Below are 24,504 nucleotides of genomic sequence, written 5' to 3'. Positions count from 1 at the left end.
GCCAGGCTTCTGCTACTGTTGGCCACCCTCTGCCAACACCAGGTGTTGTCACCTATGTGTGCTTGACGCTGCTCCCCTTTTCTTCTAGGTTGGCATCAACAAGGTCTTTGCAGAGGTGCTCCCGTCTCACAAGGTAGCCAAGGTCCAGGAACTCCAGAACGAAGGGAAGAAAGTTGCCATGGTGGGAGACGGGGTTAATGACTCCCCAGCCCTGGCCCGGGCCGACGTGGGCATTGCCATCGGGACAGGCACAGATGTTGCCATCGAGGCTGCTGACGTCGTCCTCATCAGAGTGAGCTCGGCTGTGTCTCCTCGCGCCCTGTTGCCCAGGTTCTGGGGGCGGTGAGGGCCGGGGACAGGGTTCCTGACTGTGCTCCTCCGACAGAACGATCTGCTGGACGTGGTGGCCAGCATTCACCTCTCCAAGAGGACCGTGTGGAGGATACGCCTCAACCTGGTGCTGGCACTGATCTATAACCTGGTCGGGATACCCATTGCAGCAGGTAGGGGTCTCACCTGTTTTGACCCCTGAGGCTTCTCTCCGCCTGCTGGGCTCCTGCCTGTTGGCTGGCTGGCTGGATAGAAGCTTTACAAAGAGTTGAGTTTGTTATGTTCTCCGCTTCTTAAGTCTAAAGATAAGTGAAAGCTGCAGAGAGGGTGCCTGCCATTCACTGTGCCCTTGCAGCTCCCCCTAAAACCTGTGATGCCACCTGTGCACTGTGGACTGTCCCAGGAAGGCCAGAGTTGGGGGAGACCCAAGTCCCCTCGACAGCACCCCCTGCCTGGCTCCGAGGCCGCCTGCCCCAGAGGTGGGTGGGCATGTGGTCATGATATGGCAGCGGGGGTTCTGAGCACTCCCACGATGGGGAACGTCATGGTAGCAGCCCAGAGTGAGGACCCCTCCTCTGGGCTGTGGTGTGAGTGTTCCCACTCTTGGCCAGGGGTCTTCATGCCCATCGGCGTCGTGCTGCAGCCGTGGATGGGCTCGGCGGCTATGGCAGCCTCCTCTGTGTCTGTGGTGCTCTCATCGCTGCAGCTCAAGTGGTGAGTCCCTCGAGGCGGCTGCGTGCTCGCCAGGCCCTCTTCCCCCACACAGCCCCTCCCTGCCCTCTGCGCCCCGGGCTGGTGCTGGGTGGGTGCTGTGCGCAGCTTCCAGTGCACCCAAGGCAGAGCCAGGGAGGACGGTGCAGGCGGGTGTGTGTGACGCCTGGTCGGCACCACGAGTGCGTGATTCACCACCTCCCAGCACCGTGTGCGGGCTGCCCCTGTTCCTCTGCTCCAGGGCTGCTTGTGAAAATGCCATGCACACATAGGGTCCTTGCATGCTATCGCTTTTCCTTTTTTGAAAAAGACACTTGTTTGTGCTTTCATTTAAGAAGAGTCAGTGGTAGCCTGTCATGTGCCAGGCGTCTGGATGGGAAGTTTCTCCATTGGGCGACCGTGACCTGGGCCCTAGGAGCTCAGTACCCTGTCCTGTACGGCCCTCAGGGTTCCATGCTGTGCCCACTGAAAGGCTTTGGCGAGCACTTTGCCCACCTTGCAAAAAAACCCAAAAGCGCGCATCTACGTTGGCTTAAACGCCCTGGATTCTTGCTCGCAGCTATAAGAAGCCCGACCTGGAGAGGTACGAGGCCCAGGCGCAGGGCCGCATGAAGCCCCTGACGGCGTCCCAGGTCAGCGTGCACATTGGCATGGATGACCGGCGGTGGGACTCCCCGCGGGCCACGCCCTGGGACCAGGTCAGCCGTGTCAGCCAGGTGTCTCTGTCCTCCCTGAAGTCCGACAAGCTGTCCCGACACAGCACCGCGGCCGACGACGGCGGGGACACGTGGTCTCTGCTGCTGAACGACCGCGACGAGGAGCAGTGCATCTGAGCGCTGCAGGCGGGCGCGACCCGCTCCGGCTCCTCAGAGGAGCGGCCCAGCTGTCCGCAGGGAGGAGGCAGGGCTCCTGGCCGGCCCCGCGCCCCCCTGGGTCCCCGGCCTGGCCACCCACGCTGTGGGCGTGGGCCTGCCCCCACCGCTGGACCCACGGGGCCGGACGGCCCGCCGCCTCCCGCTTTATCACTTACGGTGACCACTCGTGAGATGATCTCATCAGGACCAAAAACCTCGCTGGGCCTTGCCTTAGGATCCCCAGGAGCCTCGCGTTGGGTTCTTCCTGACGCCACAGTTTACCTCAAATACACCCACTGATCTCTGCGGGCACAGTCTGTTCCTCTTCTGTTCCTGACGCTGGAGCTGCCCGCCCCTGCCCCCCTGCCCCGCGTGACCCTGGGTTTCCCCGCCCCTGCTCCACATCACCTTGGAGCTGCCCGGCCCCCTGCCCCTGGCGACCCTGGGCAGCCCTGCTCCCTGGCCCCTCGTGACCCTGGGGCTGCCCCGCCCCCTGCCCCCTCGTGACCCTGGGGCTGCCCCGCCCCCTGCCCCCTTGTGACCCTGGGGCTGCCCCGCCTCCTGCCCCTGGTGACCCTGGGCCGCCCTGCCCCCTGCCCCTGGTGACCCTGGGCCGCCCCACCCCTGCCCCCTCGTGAACCCTGGGGGTGACCCTGGGGCTGCCCCGTCCCCGCACAGCCTAGTCCGACCGCGGGACCGACGCGCACTGGGCCCCGGCTGCTCGGGGCGCCTGGGCCCGCATCTGCTCGCTCCCGCCAGGGCGCCTGCCTGGCTTGTCTTGGGGTGGAGGACCCGTGTTTCTTGCTCCTGTGTCGCGTGGCTACGGGATCCTGGCCCCTTGCTCCTCGAGGGCAGTCGCTGTGCCTTGGAGCCGCCCCCGAGTGAGGGTCTGAGGCCCGGGGCATCCCGCTTCGGGGGTCCGGGGTGGCCTGCGGCGCTGGACACGCGTCGGCGCCCGTGGGAGGTGTGTGCGCTCGCAGAAGCGCCTGCAGGGGTGCTCCGGGAGCTCGAGTCCGCGCCGCGAGGCCCCGACGAGGCCCCTGTGGCTCCCCGAGGTCGGGGCGGAGGTCGGCCCTGCCCTGGCCGCCCTCGGGTCGTGGGGGTCGGGGCTGCGGGGCAGGGCTTCGGGCGGCGGCCCTGCTCGTGGTCGGTGGGCCTGGGGCAGCCTGAGCGCCTTTCTAGCCTCGGCCGCTCTTCCTCCCGGCAAACGGCCAAGTGGGCCCTGCTGCTCGCAGCCCGGGGGCGTCGGGCTGGGGGCGCTGGGGGTCCTGCCCCGGGTCGCGGGGCCACGCGCAGGCCGGAGTCTCCGGGCCGGGTCTCCTCCACAGCCTGGCAGTTGGGTGGGAACGAGGAGGAGGCCGCCCCCGAGCAGCCTGCGGGTGGGCAGTGTCAGCAGCTTGGGGTGCAGCCTGGCCTCGGGCGCCCCGGCCCCCCGACGCCTCCCCGGCTCCGCCGCGCCCCAACCTCCGCGTCTGTTGGTCTGTTCCTCCGCTTTTCCCTCGGGCCTCCCCCGCCCGCCCCGCCCCGTATTCCCGGCTGTGCTGGGGATGGTTCTTGTTTTCTAACCAGGTTAATCATTGCCTAAAGATTCTAATCGTATTGGTTTTTCAGAAGGTTTTGGGACCGTAAACGTGGTGTGTACATGGCGGTGAAGATATTTACATAATTGTGCAGAACGTAACCTTTAGAGTCCAAGGGGTAAGACTTTTTCGGGTGTCAGATAAGAACGTTTCCTGTTTCAAAACCTCTCCAGGCTGCGTTAGAATAAAGTTTATTTTCATGCACGTGAAGGCGGCGTCTGGCTCTGTGCGAGACCTGGGTCTCACACACGTCTGGCTCTGTGTGACGGACCTGGGCCCTGCCCTCCGCAGTGCAGCCTGGGCCCTCGCCCGTGGGCGGGGAGACTGGATCCCCGGTGGCACAGGCCTGGCCCTGCCCGCTCCTGCACTTCTCGGCTTGATGGCGGTTGTCAACCAGGGCTCTCTCAGACACACACGTTTTAATCAGGAGGGCTGTGTATTGGGTTCCTTGGCCCCAAAGGCGTGGGGTGGGGGGCAGCAGAAATGCCTGGACCAGGGGGCTCTGCCGGGAGGGCTCTCCGGGCCGCTTGGGGTGGCAGGGCCCTAAGCGAGCTCCAGCTGAAGGTGACGGAGTTATTTATCATCCAGACCAGGAGGCTTTTAAGAGCAAAAGGAGGTGCTATTAATGATCACGCCAGGCAACAGGCCTGAGCGGAGACGTCCAGGCAAAGCGGAACATGCGGTCACCTTCCTAACAAAAGGGATTAGACTCTGTGACATCACAGACACAGACTAGCATTTGAGGTTTCTGCCCTAATTGTAGGTTCTGTAGACACGCCGGTGACCTATCCTGTATCCGGTTTGATTTTCCCCTCTGTGACATCGCAAAACCAGCACTTCTCTGTAGAATCACTGAGGTGATCCTCTTGGGGGCTCAGCATGACCCCACGGGGAAACCAGCCAGGTGTGGGCACTAGCTGGTGCCCCCGCACCGTGTAGCACTTCCAGCCAGGCGGGCTGGACTATTTTCCTGGATGCCCAGGTATGGGAGTCTCATGCTGTACACGTGTGCCCTTGTGGGAAGCGGGGGTTGGATTCCACAGTAGCAAGGGATTCCATTTCTTTTACAAAATAGATCTTTCTAAAACTTAAGCAGATCTCCCTGATACCATTGCACACACACCGGGATAAATCCCAGCGTCTCTCCACTCCTGCTATGTTTTCCACCTTTAAGATCTTGCTGAAGGCTTGTGGTGGGGTCACCTTTAAGTAAATGAATAGTAATTTTAGGTTTTTTGTAAAGATGACACCTTGAAATTGACATGGCGACAAATAGTCAAGTGGTTCTGCTAGTTCACCAAGAAACCAAGATTAATAAAAGTGGCCTTTATCTTAAGAAAACCCAGCATAGACTAAAATCAGCCCATCATATGGATTAATTAGAAAAAGATTATTTGAATTAGAAAAGGATTTTTTTTTTTTTTTTTTGGCTTTAAAAGAATTCACGTCAACAGGTGCCTGGGTGGCTCAGTCGGTTAAGCATCAACTCTTGATTTTGGCTCAGGTCATGGTCTTGGGGCCGAGGGATGGAGCCCCCCATCAGGCTCAGAGCTGGACGTGGAGCCTGCTTGAGATCCTCTCTCTCCCCCTGTCTCTTGCCCCCGCATGTGGCAATCTCTCTCTCTCTTTCTTTTTCTCTTTCTCTGTCTCTCAAACAAAAAAGTAATCAAGTCAATATATCAGTGGGTAAATTCCCTGATGCATATAAAATTCTTCTTGAGTTAGGAAGGTTCTATTCTACAGACACCTCTTTCTTAACTGCATCTTTTGTTTAAAGAAAACAGACAGGGAAGGCATAATACAAAGGAATGTTTTCAGCAAGCCCTCCCGCTGACTCAGTTTCCCTTTGCAGACGCCCCTCTAGGTGGGAGCGCTGCTGTGGCTTGAACGCACTGTGCTCCTAGTGGGAACCAAACTGCTTCCTGCATTTCTCACGCGACTTGGGCAAGGACACAAACACCAGTGTGTGGGTTTATTCCAGAGGGAGATGTGTACTTGTCGGCCGCTCTCCTTTGTGTGAAGACAATGACAACGGGTGAAATTACCGGATAGAATATGAGAATGTGAAATAATGCTGTGAAATCCCAGAGTCTCCTTTATTCTATTCAAAAAGATGAATAAACAGATGTGAAAAACAAGAAGTGATGGAAATTTAACCTTTTTTCCTCTGAAAAGGAAATGGCTTATTTCTTTTAAGTTAATGTGAGCCTGATAACTGCTTATAGCAAAAATTTTAAAGTACAGGAATCCAGAGAGTGGAGGGAAAGCGCCCAAAGGAAACCCCACGGACATCGTTCGTGGAGGGCGTCCCCGGTGGGCGGCTCACACGGGACCCCGAGGCCCGGCTCCGACCGGGAAGGTGCCGTCGTGGGCGGCAGGAACCCGGGTCCCGGGGAGCCCGGGAGACGCGGCACTCAGAGGCTCGGGGCAAGGCCGCCAGCCCTGTGCTGGGACCACAGGGGCTCTGTTGGCCTGCGCACCCCGCCCTTTCCACGCACCGGCCTCAGTCCCCAGCCGCGGGAGGGGCGCGGGCAGCCGATGTGCAGAACGCCAGGCTTGGAAGGGTGTCGGGGCCCGTCGGCTCGGTCCTCCGGGAGCAGCGGGCCTCGCTGGTGCCCTGGCCCATGCCCCCCAGGGAGTTCGAAGGGGCCTGTCACAGGACGTATGCTGTGTTTCGGGAGCCACCAGGTGTCTCTCTGACCCAAACAACCTCCACGTCTGCGGTGGGATCCCAGAGTCTCTCCACTGGTTCGGGATCCCAGTCTCTCCACTGGTTCGTTTTCTCTTGATGCATCCGCAAATTCACAGAAACCTCGTCGCCACGACAATGAGGGATGGGGCTGGGGGCGCTGGAGTCCGGCCGCAGTGGGGCGCAGGCTGTTGGGCAGTGGGTCTGCGCTGGCCGCCGTGCGGGCGCGGGGCCGGCCGTGCCTTGCTGGGCTGGCCCGCCCGGGAGCTTCGCCGTTGTCACCTGCGTCTGCTGTCCTGCTGCTTCCAAGTCAAGAGCTTTTTTGTAAGTTTGAACAGCAACAACAGCAAAAGGTTTTCAAGGTGATCTATAGTGATTTTCGGTGGCCGCGAAGCTTGGAGATTCCTGTTTGCCACGGCTCTAGGTCCCCACCGCAGCCCCAGGCAGAGGTGAGTCCCCAGGAGAGTCGTGCCGCGCCTTGGGGCCGCCTGATCCCAGCGTGGCCTCCTGCTGCGGACCCCCACCTCCTCTGCTGGAGGAGGAGTGCGGCCCTGTTACCGACCCCAGAAGCGTGGATGGAAGGGCGTCCGCGGGGCCCCACGCAGGAGCCGGCGGCCGGTGGTCCTGCCTCCTGAGATCTCCCGCCTCCACGTGATGTAGGAAAACAAAGCAGGAGCCGGGCCTCAGCTTTCTCATAGCCGTCTGCACTCAGGATAGGGGTGAGGACTCCGCGGGGTCCCCTTCCCATGCCAGCGAGCGACCATCCTGATTCCAGCCCGCGAGGACGGCGCTCTGCCTCCTGAGCCTCCAAACCGGTGTGGACGGGAGGCGCGGCCACGGCCTGGGGTGTGGGAGCTGCCCGGAGGGTCAGAAACGGGCCTGGCCAAGGGCGCAGGGGGCCGGGGCAGCGAAGAGGGCCGACCGCTGAGGGCTTGGCGCCAGCCCCTCAGGCACCTCCCTCACCCTCGGGCTCCCAGGGGCCCTCCAGGCCGGCCCCCCAGGGAATATGGGGCCCTTGGCCCTGCTCTCCCATTTCTGCTCACAGCCTGGCCTGAAGCTCAGCCCCGCGCGGAGCCGGGGTGTTTCTGTGTGTCACGCGCGCTGTCGCGGGAGGAGCTGCCCTCCATCGAGGCGGGAGGCATCAGAATCAAAGTAAAATCCGTTTGAACGTGGAATCTAGCGGAATTTCGCCCCTCATGACTTCTGGAACCTACAGGCAGCCGTCCTGCCCGTCCCTGGCGTTAGGGACCCTGCCCTGGTCCCGCCAGGCAGCACCTGCTCCTCCAGGGTCAGAGGCTGGGGACGGAGGAACGGGGCAGGGCTCAGTGCGTGCCCGAGGAGACGAGGGGATGGGGCGCCCCGCCCCGCGGTGTCCCCAGCCCTGTGCTTAGAGCAAAGGTCCCGGGAGGTCGGGAGGCCCGGAGACCCAGGGATCTCTGCCTGCACCACAGGGCTGATGTGGGGCCTGGAGAAGGGACCCCCGTGGCCTGGGTCACCTGAGGGGTGGGGTGAGAGCTGGGTGACCTGCAAGCAGGGGAGGGGCCTGCTCAGAGGCACGGGCTGGGGGTGCTGCATGGGAGCAAGGCCTGGTTGCTGGGGACGGGGGAGGGCAGGGGCTGCTTGAGGAAGAGGGACACTGGGGGTCCTCCTTCCCCTCCCCCACCTCGCCCCTCCCCCTTCACCCCACCTCACCCCTCCTTTTCCTTTTCTTTCTCTTTCCGCTCCCTTTCTCTCTTCCTTCTTTCCATTCTCCTTTTTTCCTCTTTTTTCCCCTGTTCTTTTCTTTTTCCTTCTTACAGGCAGCTTGGGAGTCCTTGTATCACCACGTTCTTTCGGGGCCCAGGGCCGCCCCCTACTCCGGCCACGGAGGAGCAGGTGGTGGCTGCTGCCCATCTGAGTGGGGCTGCCTGCGTGGCCCCCCGAGACGCGGTGTCCGCTGACGCCTCCCCACAGCCCCGGTGCGGCTCCCCTCAGCTGATGCTGTTGTTCCCCCGACGTGAGCAAACCCCCGCCCGGCTGCTTCTGGTCGCTGTCACGACCGGACCGTGAGGCCAGGGCAGGTCCCAGGGCTGGCTTTTCGCTAGCCCCTGTGTGTCCCACTTCCGGAGACGCTGCTGATGCTCGGGTGCAAGGCCGGAGCCGCGGCGGGGAGGCCCGAGCCCCAGCCCAGAGCGGTTGTCCAGCACCTGTGCCTCTGGCCCCGCTGGCCTGGGGGCTCCAGTGCGGGATTCCTGGGGGCTCATCCGGGCGACAACATGGAGAGCGTCCCACACAGCCGCCCTGGTCGGCTCCACGCGAGGTGACACACCACCATCCAGATCCGGAAGGGGGGGAGGAGGGGAAGGGGAGAGGGGATTAAGGGGAGGAGGAGGCATACATCGTGGGAGGACACGCCTGAGCCCCCCTGGTTCCGAAGGCCCGGGGTGTAGCAGCCTGCCCCTGCCGAGCGCGTCCCCCTGGGAGGCTGTGGGCTCTCTGGGCTTCCCCGTGGCCCGGGCTAGCAGGTGCTGCCTGCGGGCCCTTCGGGGGCACTGCTGGTGGCACCTCCAGAGCAGGACGGGGTGCCCGGCCTCGAGGACCCCAACACGCAGCCTGGGAGTGGGCTCCTGGAAACCGCTGGAAACTTGGGCCCCAAGGTCTGAGGAGCAAACCCACCAGGCTGGGGGCGGGGGGGGGGGTGCTCATCTAAGGCTCCTGGGCTCCGGCGTGGAATGACTGACGTGTAATTTCTAGCCCGTGGGACTGGAAAATGTGATGAAAGCCATTTCCTGCAGACGCACGTCTGTGAGCTGGGAGGACGCTGCTAGACACCTGCAAGCCTGCTCCGCACCAGGAGGGATCACCCAGGCTGGCCGCCCCGCCCTTGGATGAGGCTTACTGCTCCCTGTCGCCCCAGATGCTGACGGCCTGGGGGCTGCGGCCGCTGCTCGATCCTGGTCAAATGTCCAAGTGTCGGGGGAGGGCTGGCCCCCAACTGCTCTGTGTCCCCCTGAGCCGCGCTGGAACACAAGGGCACAAGCCCGGGGCCAAGCCGGGGTCACGGCAACGGGGAGTTTAAGGGTTTGCAGGGACGCAGGGGACCTCAGGGAGAACTGGGGCTGGGCACCTGCAGGCGGGGAGGCGAGGGGGGACCGGATGCGTGCGCTCCAGGAGCAGGAGCGGGAATCCCAAAGCAGCAGGGACCACAGTAGGCAACTGTCTACGGGCGGGAGGTGCCACAGACGCGCGGGAGCAGGTGGGGGGGCCGGGGCGATGGGTTCAGGGGTGGAGAGGACGTGTTGGGGCTGCTGCCTGAGACCTGCCCCTGCAGAGGGGTTGGTGCAGAGGCTGGGGGCCCGGCTGGGAGCGTCTCGGGGAGGCCAGGGCTCGGGTCAAGCAGCCCAGTTGGCAGGTGTCAGGGCTGCAAGGGGCAGCCGGCCAGAGCCAGAGCCCAGCTCCTCCCAAAGCTGATGAGTCATGACGTCGGGGGGTCTGGGGAGAGGACGGCCGTGATCTCACTGGTGTTTGTAGAGGGTCCCTCCAGCTGCTGCGTGGGAGGCGGCTGCTCCGAGGACCCCTGGGGAGCAGCGGGCAGGGGCTGCCTCACTGTGGGCGGAGAGGGAGAGGAGGTGGCCTAAGCCCAGCTGTAGCCACACGGGGTGTTGGCGGGGGGCAGGCGGGATGGCCCTGGGAGCCCAGCCTCCCCCCTGCACCCATCCTTCATCTCCCCGCCAAGGCTCCTGTACCCCCCCACCCCGGTCTGACACAGGCCAGCCTCACGGAGGAACTGTCTCCACTGAGGTCCTGGGGCCTGTTCCTGGCTCCCCCTTGTGCACTGCGCTCGGGTCCCCCTGGGCCAGTCCTGCCCTATCCCGGGCGCCCTGACCCCTGGGTCGCTGCTCCAGGCCCCTGCCCAGGAGGTAGGCCTGTGCCCGCGGAGCCCAGCACAGCTCTCGGGACGCCCAGGACACGTCCCGCCTGGGCGCCACCTCCCAGCTGCGGCCCCTTGATGACCGATGACCGCAGCTCCAGGCCACCCCAACCCTCAGCCCGGTGGCCCCTTGGGTTCCCCTGAGCCCATGGGCGCAGTAACGCGTGTGTTACTGGCCACGGAGCCTCGGGGTGGCCTGAGACCAGGCAGCCTCGCGGCCTGGGAACCATGCAGGCCCCGCTGGTGGCCTCAGAAGCCCGTGCGCCGCCAATATGAGCGGCGGCTCTGCTCCCCCTGGACGTGGAGGGGGCTGAGCGCCGTCCCAGCACCTAAGCTACCAATGCTGCCTCTGGGACTCCCCATTCCCGCAAGATACAGCCGTGACCGCTGCTTGGTGCCCACCTTGGTGGCGGGAAGCTCCGGGACCTCCTCCCCTCGCACGACTGCCCTGCGCGTTAGGGCCAATGTGACAACAGGACACGAGCGTGCTCTGCGTGGGGCCGAGTGGGCACAGCACAGCGAACAACACAGCAAAGCGCTGAGGGCCCTGGGAGGTGATCCAGCGTGTAAGGGGCGCTCGGGCTCGTGGGTGCAGGAAGTCCCTACAGCGCTGTTTGCATGGGGAGCAGCCAGGGCGCCATCGCGACAGAAAGGAGGAGGGGGCGCGGGGCTCAGCGGAGCAGCGTCTCCTGCAGCCCAGGCCATGACCCCAGGTCCTGGATGGAGTCCCCATCGGGCTCCCTGCACAGAGCCCGCTCCTCCCTCTGCCTGCATCTCTGCCTTTCTCTGGGTCTCTCATGAAGAAATAAATAAAAAAAAAATTGTTTTAACGCAGCGTAGCATTAAAACAAATGGCCAAAGGGAAGCAAAAGGGAAGAACGTGTAAGGGCAGCAGGGAGGAGGAGAGCCACCCAGGCTGGAGGGCGTCAGCACCTGGAGGCTCAGAGGACGGGTAGGAAAAGGGAAAGGATCACGGGAGCAAGTTCGTGGGGAGAAGTGAACAAGAGAAGGTACAGTAACCGGGAATGGAGTCACTCAAGGCTCTAGTGGAGGGAAGAAAACGCGGACGCCTTTGGGGACACCGGCCAGCCACCTGGGAACTGCCGCGGACGAAAGGACCGGGAGTCAGGCTGCGACCACGACGACGTTGTCATTCACGGAGCTCGTGGGTCTCAGTGGATCCTAGGAGCCTGTAGGCTCGGGAAAGTGGCCTTGGAGGTGGACACAGCGGCACGCGCTCCGCTGGGCACACACGCTCTGACCACCCGCCCTGAGGCCCGGCCTCCTGTAAACGTGGGCTCCCAGGAGGCAGCGCTCAGCGCCCTGGAAGCTGCCCGCCGAGGGCACCGGACGGTGCAGGGGGCCGAGCGGAAGGCCCAGGGACCGTGGGCTCCTCGTCTCTGCTCCTGGGTCTGCGGGGTCCCTCAGCCCATCCCACCATCTCCCTCACGCCCCCCCTGCACTGTCTCCGGGCCGGCGAGGCCCTCTGGGTCCCCTCAGCCCTGGGCTTGGCTGCCACTTGCTTAGAAAGACGAGCCCGTGGATGTCGCTGAGCCAGAGCAAAGGCCTCCAGAAGAACAAAGGGCTGCAGAAGGGGAGGGTGACGGGGTGACGGGCGCTGGGGAGGCCCCGTGATGACACTCTATGTTGGCAAATCGAATCTAAATATAATTTTAAAAAATAGGAAAAAAAAAAAAAGGAAAGGTGAGATTGGCCTGCCCAAGCTCTGGTGTTATTCTCGCCTTCTTGGGCGCAGGTCACAAAACAAGCAGGAATAACGCAGGACTGGGAGGTGTGTGGGTGTGTGACCCATAAACCACGTCGTCCTCAGTAGGAAAAGCCCACGTGGCCGGTGGGGGGACGCAGGGCTTCGCCCATAGGTGACGTTACGTGGGGGCTTTGCTTGAGCTGCTCGGTGCAGTGGAGTGGACCGAGCCCTGGGTCTGGGCACGGAGCTGAGTTCGAATCCCTGTCTGGGCAACCAGAGGAAGGATCGGGTCATCTTGTGTGGAACTGGTGTCACACGAAGAGGCGAGCAGGACCCGCGAACACAGGACGAAAGTGTCACACGGGGGGCATTAAGTCATTTCTTGGGATGGTTGGTGTTTGTGCTGTTTATTTTAATATTTGTGATTTGTTGTGATTTGTTGTGATTTGGCTACATTCTAAACCATCACTTCCATACCTAATTTCGTATTTGTGATTTTACAGACCCAAGAATGTCCCCAACCTGGAGGCCCCGGGTGGCCCAGTCCGTTAAGCATCCGACTCTTGATTTTGGCTCAGGTCTTGATCTCGGGGTCATGAGTTCAGGCCCCACATTGGGCTCCACGCTGGGCATGGGACCTACTTAAAAAGGAGGGGACAGAGAGAAGGTGCCCAATCCTAAAACCTCAGGCCACACAGAACTTGGATGTGTCCCGAGGGCGCCTGTGCGGCTCGGCCGGTTGAGCGTCCGACTCTTGGTTTTGACTCAGGTTGTTATTTCAGAGCCGTGGGATCCAGCCCTGCGGCCAGCTCTGTGCTCCGAGGAGCCTTTTGGGAGTCCCTCCCGCTCCCTCCGTTCACCGTCCCGACCCCGCTCACTGCTCGCACGTGGACGCTCTCCCTCCGTGTCAGACAACAGCAACAGACCTCGGCTGTATCCGTAATGGGCAGTTAGGTCACAAGATGAAGTCTCAGGGACTGGGTGTTCCCAGTAGGATTCGCATCCAGAACCGAGGGCTGGCCTCGCAGTGCCCGCGACTCCCGCACACACCTGTTCACCCGGGGCTCTCGTTGCGGTTCGGGAGACATGGGCTGGGGCCGCGCTGCCCGACTGCGCCCCGTGGCTGCTCCCCCAGGAGCTGGGTCTGCGCCGCCGGGGGCGCCGCGTGGTGCGGCCGTCGAACTGCTTCCTCGGGCAACTCAGCCTTCCTGCAGCTCTGGAGAGGTTCCTCGGGCAGCACCGCAGCCTCCGTCTTCCAGGCCTGGGGAGCCCCCCACGGGCCGCGTGGTTTCCTTGAGCGGGGCTCAGCGGGGCACTGCCCATCCTGTGGGCAAGAACACAGCCGTCCAGGGAGGCCGTGCAGCCTGCGGAGCCTGGTCAGGGTCGTCAGGCAGGCCCGGGGCCAAGAGAGGAGGCGAAGCCACAGGCGGTCAGTCGGGGGCACAGCGGCCCGCAGGAGACTCACGACATCTGCCAGGTCGAGCCCTGTGCTCCCAGAGCTCTGCCGGGCCGGGGAGGATTCCAGGCGTCCCTTAACACAGTCTCTTCTGAACATCCCCCGAGGAGGGGGCCCAGGGTGCAAGCTGGAAGGACCACCTGCTCCCTCGCCCAGGCCGGCGCATCAGGGATGGCTGTGATTGCGTCCCCGGGGGCTCAGGGCCAGCACGAGTAGGTCACATCACTCATCAGGGAAAGCCCCATCTAATCCCATAAAATTCTGCGAGGTGAGTCACATTAACCCAGTTTAACGGGGCAGGAGCGGAGGCACGCAGCATCGAGGCCCAATCCCAAGGCGGGGGAACCTGTGGACAAGAGCGGCACCTGGCGGGAGTGTCCTTGGGAGCACAGGCCAACTCCTGTGTTGCCCGCTGGGCCCCCCCCCTACCTGGTAAGGGCTGGGGGCACTACCTGGACCCTGGTCAGTGTCCTCCCCCCACATGGGTCCCAGGTCAGTGTCCCCCCCCGTGGGTCCCAGGGCGGGCACTCCTCCCCCGACCCAGCTCCCTCCTGAAGTCGAGCGTGTCTGGACTCCTTGGTGACCCGGCTCCACTCCCCAGCGGGCACCCTGGGTGTGACCCGCAGCTGCAGGGTCAGGGAGTCAGGAAGCCACCTGCGGACGCTCGCAATCCAGGCTGCTTACGCGGCCCCCCCAGCCCCCCCGCAGCCTGGCCCTGCTGAAACCCCTTCCGTAGGGCCCTGTCTTCCTCTCACAGCGACTGTAACCTCCTCCCCATACTCGGGTTTGCCCTTTGTGCCGTCTGCCAGGCCAGCAGGGCTTCCGGGCAGGGCCTCCGGGACGCGGCCGCAGCCACAGCAGGACCTCGAGTCACAGCCTCAGGCCCGGCGACCGGCGGGGGCCATCACCCAGACCCGGCCAGGCGGTGCTCCGGGCCCCCCAGGCCGATGCCCCTGCTCGTCTGGCCCATCGTAGCTGGGGCGGGGACCCTGGTGTGCCTGGCCAAGCCCAGGGCAGGGGGCGGTGTCTCCATCCGCTGGGTGTCTATGCGCACAGGTGCCAGGCAGCCTCCAGGTCCTCCGGGGCCCCGTGTGGGACCCTCCGTCCTCGCTCTGCGCCACACTGCTGGGTTTGTAACGTGTTGTTCCTAAGGTCACCGAGGGTTCTGTCGAAGATTTAACATGTTTCTGTGTGGTAAGACACCAGCTCCTCAGGGCTGAGTTTTAAGGGCATCTCTCTCAAGACTGACCTTAGTTCCGGGCACGCAGCCTGCGCCCAGCAGAGCCCGCCGCCTCCTCTGACACGCCCTGCTGCCAGGCGACCGAGCCCTTGGCGGCTGGCACCATCGGGTGTCTGTATGCCTGGAGGGGAGCTGCCGCGCAGAGCTGGAGACAGGAAAAGCCAGAGGAAAAGGTTTGTGCACGACTTTTCCAAAATAAAAAATAGGCTTTGGAGAAGCCCAGCAAAGGGCGCATTTGTTGCTTTTCTGACCAGTTGCAGGACCAACGTGGGGGCGGCAGACCCCGATTCAGCTGGAAGAGAGAGGACCGTGGCCCGGGCCTGGCACCGGCAGGGCGTGTGGAAGGCAGGATGAGCCGCGTGTACGCAGGCCTGCCGTCTTCCCACCCGCGTGCCCCCAGCCCCAGCTCCTGGGCAGAGCGGCACCGGGACCGAGAGGAGCCGCCCGGCAGTGGGAGCAGAGCAGGGGCGTGGGTGGTGAGGAAGTAGGCAGGTGGGGTGCCCTCCTCCCGTGCCGGGGATGTCCCGACACACAGGCTGGGGCCGGTGTCACTGCTGCCAAAGCGTCGGGACAGGGGACGGCGAGGATGAAGAGCGTCCTGGGGGTCGGGCCCCGTGTATCTGCAGGCAGCTTCTGGGAACCAACGACCCCAATCTTCCGAGAGTCTCCGACTGAGCCCCCCTGAGCTTCACCGTGCTGGTCGCTGAGCGGGATTCAGATGGCGCGGCAGGGGACCGTCCTGCAGATGCCTTCCCTCACTGACGACATTGTCTCAGGCGTGAAAATAAGCCTTTATCGGTGAAAGGCCAGCAGACGAACTGTGCTGCCGCTGGGAGAGAGCAAAATCCCTAAAAATGACTCTGCGTCACGGTGTTGATCCATCCGACTTTCAGAGTTTGGGGTAACCCAATTTCACAAATATTCATCAAAAACTGTTGACCTTCCAAAGCTCTTCCTGGACTTTCAGGTCCAGTCCGTGGCCTGCCTCCGGCCCCACCGCTCACTCCGAATGTTCTCTCTAAAGCCTTACCGGAGCCCCCGCACGGGGCCAGGAGCTGGATTCGAGACGCACCGGGCACGGCTCTGCCTCTGTCCACCGTGTCCCCGCAATGCAGGTGGCCGTCCCTGCCTCCCCTGCACAGCCCTCTCCGCAGACGTCCCCGGGGAACAGGACACGCAGCAGGGAGGTGAAGCTGCTCTGCACTTGGGCACAGAAGCTTCCAGCTGCGTCTGGGCGGCCCCCCAACCGCGTCCCACGGCGCACCTCGAGCCCCCAGCCTTGAGGGGCAGGTTTGCAGACTCCGGCTCCAGCTCCATCATGAAGGAACAGAAACCCCTCAGCAAATCGGTTTGGGGACAGAAAGAATATTCAATTAGGCTCATCGTGGAAATCGCTGGGTCGCCCCTGCCGGGCGCCTCTGGTCAAACAGGCACGTGACAGCTGGGGCGCCCTCCCCACGCGGGACGAGCCTTCGCAGGGACGGAGCCAGCGGCAGGGTTTGCACCGAGCAGACCCCAAGGTCCTTCCTCAGCAACTCTCCCTCCTTGTGAAGTGAAGGGGGTCCCTTGGCTTGAGCAGGCGCTGAAGCCGGGCAGCGGGGTTCCTGTCTGCCGGGCGAGGGGTGGGTGCCGACCCCGAGGGGGAGCAAGGGATGGGGTCCTGGGGAGGGGACAGGCGGCACGGGGGGAGGGTTCCCCACAGGGCTGCCCGCATCCCCCCACCCGTCCTTTACTTAAGCCTGACCCGGAGCTGTGGCCTCATCCCCGTGGGGCACGGCTGTGGGCGAGGGCTGGCCACCCCATGGCCCGGTCGTTCTGCAGGGTCAGGGCCACGGTCGCAAGTACTTCCCTCCCCGCCCAGCGCAGGGCCACGGCTTCACGGCCAGGGCGGAGTGGGGATCGGCCGCCGCTGACCCGTCCTTGGCTGGGTGGCCTTGACGTGGTGACCCGAGGCCCTCCGGCCTGGCCTCGGTTTGCCCACTTCAGCCGCTGGAGGACTGGGCCACCTCGGCCTCCTGGCCTCCTCGGTCTCCCTCCCGGTGTCTGCTCGCCCGAGGGACACCGACCCTCTGCTGTGGTGCTGCTCCCGCGGCACTGGAGTCCAGGCCCGGGCCGCGCAGGCTGTGACTGTGGCCTTTCCGGTAGCTCCAGGGACAGTCCCAGAGTTCCGGAGCTCGCTTTCCTGGTGCCTTAACAGAGAAGAAGAGCAAATACTGAAAAGACAAAAGGAAAAAAAGTTTCCTGCTGGAGGTGATGCTGGGAGAGTCGGCTGCCACGTGCTCCTGGGGAGGAACCTCTGCAGCGGTGTTAATTTTAGGTCTCCCACAGGTGTGCAGCCCCAAGAGTCTGGAGACGGGGACTCAGCGTTTGAGCCTCCCCAGGTCTGACTGCGGAGACCCCGGAGACCCACTAACCGTCCGCAAGCTTAACTGGGGGGGCCGTGGAGCACTCACAGGGGTAGCACGTATTAGGTGGTCCATACGTATTTGGGAGACATGTCTCTGTGTGTAACAGTAGGTTTATTTTTTATTCATTTAAAAAATATTTTATTTATTTATTTGACAGAGTGTGAGAGCACAAGCTGGGGGAGTGGCAGGCAGAGGGAGAGTGAGAAGGAGGCTCCCTGCCCAGCGAGGAACCCGAGGCAGGGCTCCACCCTAGGACCTGGGACCTAGGACCCTGGGACCCTGAAGGCCCAACTGACTAAGCCACCCAGGTGCATCAATAGTAGGCTTAATTCTAAAAAACACCAGCTGATTTTTTTGGCTTAATAAAATTGAAATTAAAGCATTTACTTTTTCAAGATGTATTTTGGTTTGCTTTGTGGGGAAGAGAGAAATATAGTGAAGGGCTAGTGGGGAGAGGAGGGTGTGTGTGAGCCAGACTAAGAGACCGAGGAAGAAACCCGTTATGTTCAAATATAATGAAGAGGATTCCAGGATGGGATCAGGGGAGTTAGGAAAGAAAAGGGTGGGTCACTCAGTAAGCCTGTTTGTATTCCGCTCGGTGGTCACTCTGGGCCCTGTGCCTTGCTCTATATTCCATCGCTTGAGCCTGTTGCCTAAAAGTGGCCTCTGCGTTTTCTCTCAGCACCTTAGTCTTATTTTTTTTAAGATTTTAATTTATTTATTCACAATAGACATAGAGAGAGAGAAGCAGAGATACAGGCAGAGGAAGAAGCAGGCTGCATACCAGGAGCCTGACGTGGGACTCGATCCCGGAACCCCAGGATCACACCTTGGGCCAAAGGCAGGCGTCAAACCGCTGAGCCACCCAGGGATCCCCAGCACCTTAGTCTTAGGAACTATCTCACAGCTAGAAAGCTCTTGATTTTGGCTCAGGTCATGATGTCAGGGTGCTGAGATGGAGCCCTGCATTGGGCTCTGTGCTTAGTGCTCATATGCTTGGGATTCTCTTCCTCTCCCTCACCCCCCCCCCCACCCGCTTATGCTCTCTCTCCCTATCTCTAAAAATAAATAAAATCTTAAAAACAAAAACAAAAACAAAAACATGGGCAGCCCGGGTGGCTCAGTGGTTTAGTGCCTGCCTTCGGCCCGGGGTATGATCCTGGAGACCCAGGATTGAGTCCCACGTTGGGCTCCCTGCATGGGGCCTGCTTCTCCCTCTGCCTGTGTCTCTGCCTCTCTGTCTCTTTCTCTGTATGTCTCTTATAAATAAATAAATAAATAAATAAATAAATAAATAAATAAATAAAGTCTTTTGAAAAATTAAATTAAAATAAAATAAAAAGACCTATGTCCAAGGATGCTACTGCAGCCTCATCCTAGTGACGAACTGCCCCAGGTGAACACACATAAATGCCATCAGTTGGAGAATGGTTAAAAAACCAGGGAGACGTGCACATGACCAGGGACTGTATTGCCATGAAAATGAAGGAATTAGAGCTCTGCCAATCTACTTGGAGGGGTTTCTATAAACCGTTCCTGTGCGAGAAGAGCAAGATGCAGGAGAGCATGCGTAAGGCGGTTATAAATAATGATAACGCGGGTCTTAGGCGCATGGCTGCTGGTGTGTGATCGTAAGAGCTGTTATCACGGGCTGCCTGGAAGGTGGTGCGGACAGGGCCTGACGAGACGTGGCGAGGAGTGGAGTCTGCAGAGGCGGGAGCAGTAAGGAGGACATAGATTGTAAAAAGATTGCATCGAGTAAAACTACAGTGTGGCTAATATGATCGCATTTTATCATTTATATATATTCATACAGGTGTGTATACGTTCAGAGGTATTTTTAAGGTGAAATGAAAAGAAATAAGCTCAGGTCTGGCCCGGAAAACTAGGCTGGCTGGGTGCTACAGAGTTAAGAGACAGCCGGGAAGGAAGCAATCAAGTTCACCTTTCCCCTTGGGAGCCCTTTGTGCACCCCTGGGCCTGAGAGCCTCCAAAATGGGAGAAGAGAGTAGGGGATAGAGAATTATGGACAGAGTCATGACAGAGTCATTAAGAATTTGCTGTCCCAGAAGAGTCGCACTTTCCCTCCTGCTGCGGTCTGGTTATGGAACCAAATACCTCTAATTCCCTTTAAGCAGGCAAGAAAATGAGCCACATAAGGCTACACATTACTGGATTAACGTGACGGAGAAAAGCTCAAGCTCAAAGCCAGTGACTTTCCGTAACAGAGACATCCATTGTCTGGAATGTTCTCTCTGACCTGGTTGGGCTCTCAGCTAGTAAAGCAGGTTTTGGAGAGCGGTGGACTTAATTTTGAAACACAGAGATTTTTGCCATCACTTGTTGTTCCGGAAAAGAAAACATTTCAAGAGAACTAAAACCGAGAAGGCTCGAACCACTAGCCCTGATTCTCCTTTGCCAGCCTGTGGCTCCAGCCTTCAGACTTCTGCTTCGAGATGGGCTTTGGCGTGACTCCAGGGTAGCAGGGCTCGGGCCGGTGCCTGGTAGTTGCCCGGGTTGGCCAGTTAATGGTGTTTATTGAGGAACTCAAGGGAGTATGGCCAACCAACCACCAGCAGGCGAGAGCCTTCCCACCGTCAACTAATGCTCCCGAGAGATCACCAGAGCCGTGGGGCAAGTGAAGCCCAGTTTATGAGACTCTGAAGTGAGGAAGTGCATCGCCTTGTGGAGAATCAGTGTCTGGGAAGGAGAAAATAGGGGCAAGATCCGTAGAGTTCGGGTCCTGGGCTAAGTGATTTTATTATTTTATTTTATTTTATTATTTTATTTTATTATTTTTTATTTTATTATTTTTTTAAATAATAAATTTATTTTTTATTGGTGTTCAATTTGCCAACATATAGAATAACACCCAGTGCTCATCCCGTCAAGTGCCCCCCTCAGTGCCCGTCACCCAGTCCCCCCCACCCCTGCCCTCCTCCCCTTCCCCCACCCCTAGTTCGTTTCCCAGAGTTAGGAGTCTTCCATGTTCTGTCTCCCTCTCTGATATTTCCTGAGGCCTGCTTGGAACTGGGTGGGATTTCGACATCACAGCTCTGGATTGGTGAGCCTCGTAAATGAGGATTCCGAAGTTAGTTTTGAGGGTCCAGGTAACAGTCAGGATTAAGTTAGCTATTTTAGTTGGCTGACAATCTCATCTTCCAGAAACAACTACTTCCTGGAGCAAATAGCTAAGTTACGTCTGCTTGGTCCCAGGATTATTTCATACGAGGACAGGAGACTGCTGGTTTCAGATGCCAGCATGGAATCCTTTGAGGATTGTTCAGCCTGAAATGTTCAGTCGCCAGCAAGTTACTGCGGATGGAGCCCCTGGCAGTGACCTCCGAGGCTCTGCCCAAAGTCCATGCTTGGAACGGATTATATGGTAGGAACCAGGCACAAAGGACACTTGCAGGCAATGGGCTCGAGCAATGGGACGTAGGCAGAGGCAGAGGACCCACCGGGCCCCTGGGTGGCCCGCCCGGAAATAGCCTTGGGCCCCCACTGACCAACTGCAAGCGGCCCGACCCTAAGATTACCAAGACAGGGAAAATCCTACATCCTCACACTCCCTCTCTGCCCTCTACGGCGGCCTCTCACCACCGCCTCCCGGCACAGGCTCTCAGTGTGTCCTGCCCGCCGCCCCCTTGTGTCCTCAGTACGCTTCTACCTCTTTTCTACCTTGGGTCCATTCTTTCACCACCCCCACCACCCCCAGGGGTGTGCCCCACGTTTGGGGGCCCCATCCAATTGGGAGAGATGGTATTTGGAGGCCCACGCAGGAAGGCTTTGTGGCCCTGCCCCCCACACACTATGATTTGAAATAAGAATGATAGAGGGATTTTTTTTAAGATTTTATTTATTTATTCATGAGACACACACAGAGAGAGAGAGAGAGCGAGAGAGAGGCAGAGACACAGGCAGAGGGAGAAGCAGGCTCCATGCAGGGAGCCCCATGTGGGACTCGATCTCGGGTCTCCAGGATCACGGCCCGGGCTGCAGGTGGCACTAAACCACTGAGTTACCAGGGCTGCCCGATATAGGGAATTTAGAAAGCTTTACATGTGTAGAAAAAAATGATCTTTATTTATTTAAGATGACAAAGCATTCGTTCTGGAGGTAAGACTGTTTTCAAATCTTAGTTCTGCCGTTTGCTCGCTGTGTGACTTTTGGTAAGTCACTGAACAGCTCTGTCTTTCCTCATCTGTAAAATGGGAAAAATAGCCTAAGTACCTGGGAATAATATAAATCCCTGGAGAATTTAGAGGATTAAGCGAGTTGATACACGTAAAGCCTTTAGAACATTGCCTGGCTTATGTGGACGGTTCAACAAATGTAAATATTATTGCTTAATAACTTGAAAGCTATTGTTATTTAAAACTAAAACCAGGGCAGCCTGGGTGGCTCAGTGGTTGAGCATCTGCCTTTAGCCCAAGGTGTAACCCCAGGGTCCCAGGATCAAGTCCCGCGTCGGGCTCCCTGCATGGAGCCTGCTTCTCCCTCTGCCTGTGTCTCTGCCTCTCTCTCTCTCTCTCTCTCTCTCTCTGTTTCTCATGAATAAATAAATAAAATATTAAAAATAAAAACAAAACCAGGGCACCCAGTTGGCCCAGCAGTTGAGCATCTGCTTTCAGCCCAGGGCATGACCCCGGAGTCCCGGGACCGAGTCCCGCGTCGGGTTCCCTGCATGGAGCCTGCTTCTCCCTCTGCCTGTGTCTCTGCCTCTCTCTGCAATTCTCTCATGAATAAATAAATAAAAACATTTAAAAAATAAAGTAAAAATGAAACCAAAGTCCTCCACCTACCTGCTCTTCTTCCCCAACTTCTCCATCAGTATCTTTCCTTTCATTCAGAGTCTATAGTCCTTTGGATCCTTGTCACCTGCATCAGTCTTAGTCACTGCTCTGTCTATACCCCAGTGTCACTCTCCCACACCAATATCGTGAGACCGAAAGCCTTACAGTGAAGAAAGAAAAATGACAGTTTCCATTGAAAGTCACTAGAGAGGGAAGCTGAACATTCAAGAAAATCCTCCTGAAGATTAACGGGCTCTTCCTAGAAGAGCTGAGTGACTCACATAGCTTCATCTTCTCCAGGTTCTTGTTTGGGGCACGAGACAAACGTGTATGTCGGTTGCCATAGTTTTAAAAACTTGTTTTAAAAAAATAAAAATAAAAAATAAAAATAAATAAAAACTTGTTTGCATTGGACATTGATTTGCTCGGCTTGATTTCAGGTGGGACAGAGACTCAAAACTGGGATCCCGTGTTTGGGTAATAAGCCTTCCAGCTCCATGTGCCCAGGATGTGGCTGTTGCGTCCAGAAGGAATGGGGGAAGTTTCCTCGGGGAAAGCTCCTTCTGTGACAAGATGAAAGCCAGCGCCTTGCCCAAGCTTCTTTCCAAGTGTTTCGGTCTCCGAGACATTTCACTCAGCTGTAATGTGTTGCCAATCACTAATTCTGTGCACTCCCATTGGCTGTTGTCTATGCGGGAATCGTGCATGTAGGGGTGTTACATCTGGACCCCAATCAGAGCTCGTGTCTCCCTGAGGCTGAGGACAGATGAAGGGTTCCTTGGGGCGGCCTCTCGCAGCCTTCAAGCCTTATTGGGCAGAGACGGGTCAGGTGCTCCTCCTAAACCTGTGCGGGGCAAGGGGGTGGCATTCCCATGACCGCCTCGGTCTGGCGCAGAGTTGGACTCATGGAACCAGCCACCAGAGGGGCGCCTGAGGGCCGCTGTGCCCCGGGCATTGTGTCACCTGCCGAAGTACTATCTCACTCCATCCCTAACAGCTCTATGAGCGACGGCTCCGTTCCCCCCTTCGATTAGAGGAGGCAGAGGCTCGGCAAGTTGAATCGCCGCCACCATCGGCAGTTTCTCTGCCCCAGGAGGTGTCCTGCGCGTGTCACCTGGTCGCCTAGCTGATCTTTACCGTGACTTTTTCTGGGAAGATGTGTGGTTAGTTCTTGCGGGTGAGGCAACAGGGACCCGGGGTAGCCCATCAAGCCCTCACAGCTAGCCAGGGGCAGAGGCAAGATTCAGCTGGAAACGTCGGCTCCAGCGTCAGGTCACTGTCCCACACCACTGAGGCCGCACAGCTGGCGGGTGACGAGCAGGGATCACAGGCGAGCTGGTCTGGCTCCCGGGCCCGAAAGGTCAGCGCGTCCCGTATCCCTCCCGCTGTTCACCACAAGTGCTTTAGGGTTTCCAAAGCACACCTGGCGTGCTGCTTAATCATCAGGTCAGCCCTGGGCGCGCAGGACCGCGGGCGGGAGAGCGGGCGAAGCCTTGGAGCAGGTAAAAAGAGTCCTATCTGATTTTTAATTCGCAGGAAGTTAATTTTTGCTTTAGCAACTTATCATACCAGAGTTGAAGGCAGTTCAAGGAAAATCCTCCAGGATGCTAATGCTTCAATAAGCTATTTAAGAACCAACGATAGACTCACCTTACATTTTGGACAATGTCTCCAGCTTTTGTTTCAATAGAAACAAGAGGCCCCAGCAACATAGAGGCCCAGCAGGCCAATTCCAAAAATGTCACTAAGCGTACATTTAGCAATGTGTGTATTAATTAATGAACACACCCCAGGGTGACAAAAGTACACAGTCGCAGAATCTCGGGCTGTGCTCCATACACGTGAGACATTTAACGAGGGTTTGATGAGGAAGTGACAGGCTACGTACACACCCCGATGAGATCAAAGACTCACGTAGTTCCGTCCCAGAACAATGTCACATTCAGACACACAGCTCAGCGGTATAAAGTCATGTAAAATAAATGTTTTTTTTTTTTACGTAATTTAGATAAAAAACCGATTTAGTGCTAACCCGTTCTTACCACTGCACCACGCCTGATAATGCTTTAGATCCTCTTGCCTTTTTGTCTTGAATCTCTCGTACCCCGCTCTTGAGCTTCCTGCGCCCCTGCCCTCCCGGCTCTGCTCCAGGCCTGCCGACTCTCACGGCCTCTCCCTCCTCTCAAGAAGATCGAGATCCGTCGAATCCCGGTGCCTCCATTCCTGCTCCCACCGGTCCATCCTGTCCTTCATTTCCCACTCTCTGATTAAAAACAAAAGTCATTATTAATAGAAAGGAGAGTAATCACCTTTTGAGGAGCATCATGTCCTCTTGACACGTTCAGGCCTTTAACGCCATCGCTGTTTCCGGTGGGTGACCGTCCATCCCGGTCCTGGAGGGCCAGAGAAGGAATTTTGCATCCTTTCTAGGAGCGCAGGCCAGTGTGGGCGGAATCCCCATTACTGCAGCTTCGTTACCTTTCCTGCCGACTTGTCCCGTCACCTAGGCGCAGCCCAGAATACTCGATTATTGTCTGGTCACCTTCAGCAGCCTTCTGTCCAGGCTGAGCAATCTGCTTGTCTAAATTATAAGCATCAGAAGTTAGGACATCCATGTGTATCATCACTAGTTACTCTCTGGGACATCCCAATCCATTGCTTAAAAACAACCAATTCTTAGAGAGGAAGACAAACCATGAGAGACTCCTAACTCTGGGAAAAAAAATAAAGGGTTGCAGAACGGGAAGCGGGTAGGGGGATGGGGGGCTAGGTGACGAGCACTGAGGAGGGCATAGACGAGATGAGCGCTGGGTGTTCTACTG

The 24,504-nt window shown here is 58.9% G+C and overlaps 1 protein-coding gene and 1 long non-coding RNA gene across 7 annotated transcripts in view; one reads left to right on the top strand and one right to left on the bottom strand.

The window, feature by feature from the left end:
- The window catches only part of ATP7B (ATPase copper transporting beta), a 67,696-nt gene extending 62,080 nt beyond the window's left edge, over positions 1-5,616 (top strand). For all 6 annotated transcript variants that reach the window (XM_077855850.1, XM_077855848.1, XM_077855849.1 and 3 more), the window contains 5 exons: positions 89-292; positions 386-503; positions 942-1,044; positions 1,601-4,457; positions 5,328-5,616. In XM_077855850.1, the coding sequence (XP_077711976.1) occupies positions 89-292; positions 386-503; positions 942-1,044; positions 1,601-1,874 (699 nt within the window). In that variant the 3' untranslated portion in view covers positions 1,875-4,457; positions 5,328-5,616. The remainder of the gene's footprint in view (positions 1-88; positions 293-385; positions 504-941; positions 1,045-1,600; positions 4,458-5,327) is intronic.
- Positions 5,617-13,792: 8,176 nt separating this feature from the next.
- LOC144288137 (uncharacterized) lies at positions 13,793-24,263 on the bottom strand. Its single transcript, XR_013356139.1, has 4 exons — positions 24,161-24,263; positions 23,992-24,075; positions 14,488-16,691; positions 13,793-14,403 (listed from the first exon to the last, which is right to left on the bottom strand). It is a non-coding gene; the product is annotated as an uncharacterized LOC144288137 (long non-coding RNA).
- Between the last annotated feature and the right edge of the window lie 241 nt (positions 24,264-24,504).

The sequence above is a fragment of the Canis aureus genome, chromosome 17 (genome assembly GCF_053574225.1).
Source record: "Canis aureus isolate CA01 chromosome 17, VMU_Caureus_v.1.0, whole genome shotgun sequence".
Lineage (NCBI taxonomy): Eukaryota > Metazoa > Chordata > Mammalia > Carnivora > Canidae > Canis > Canis aureus.
Note: the sequence above shows the minus strand (reverse complement) of the source record. Positions and strands in the feature narration are given on the sequence as shown.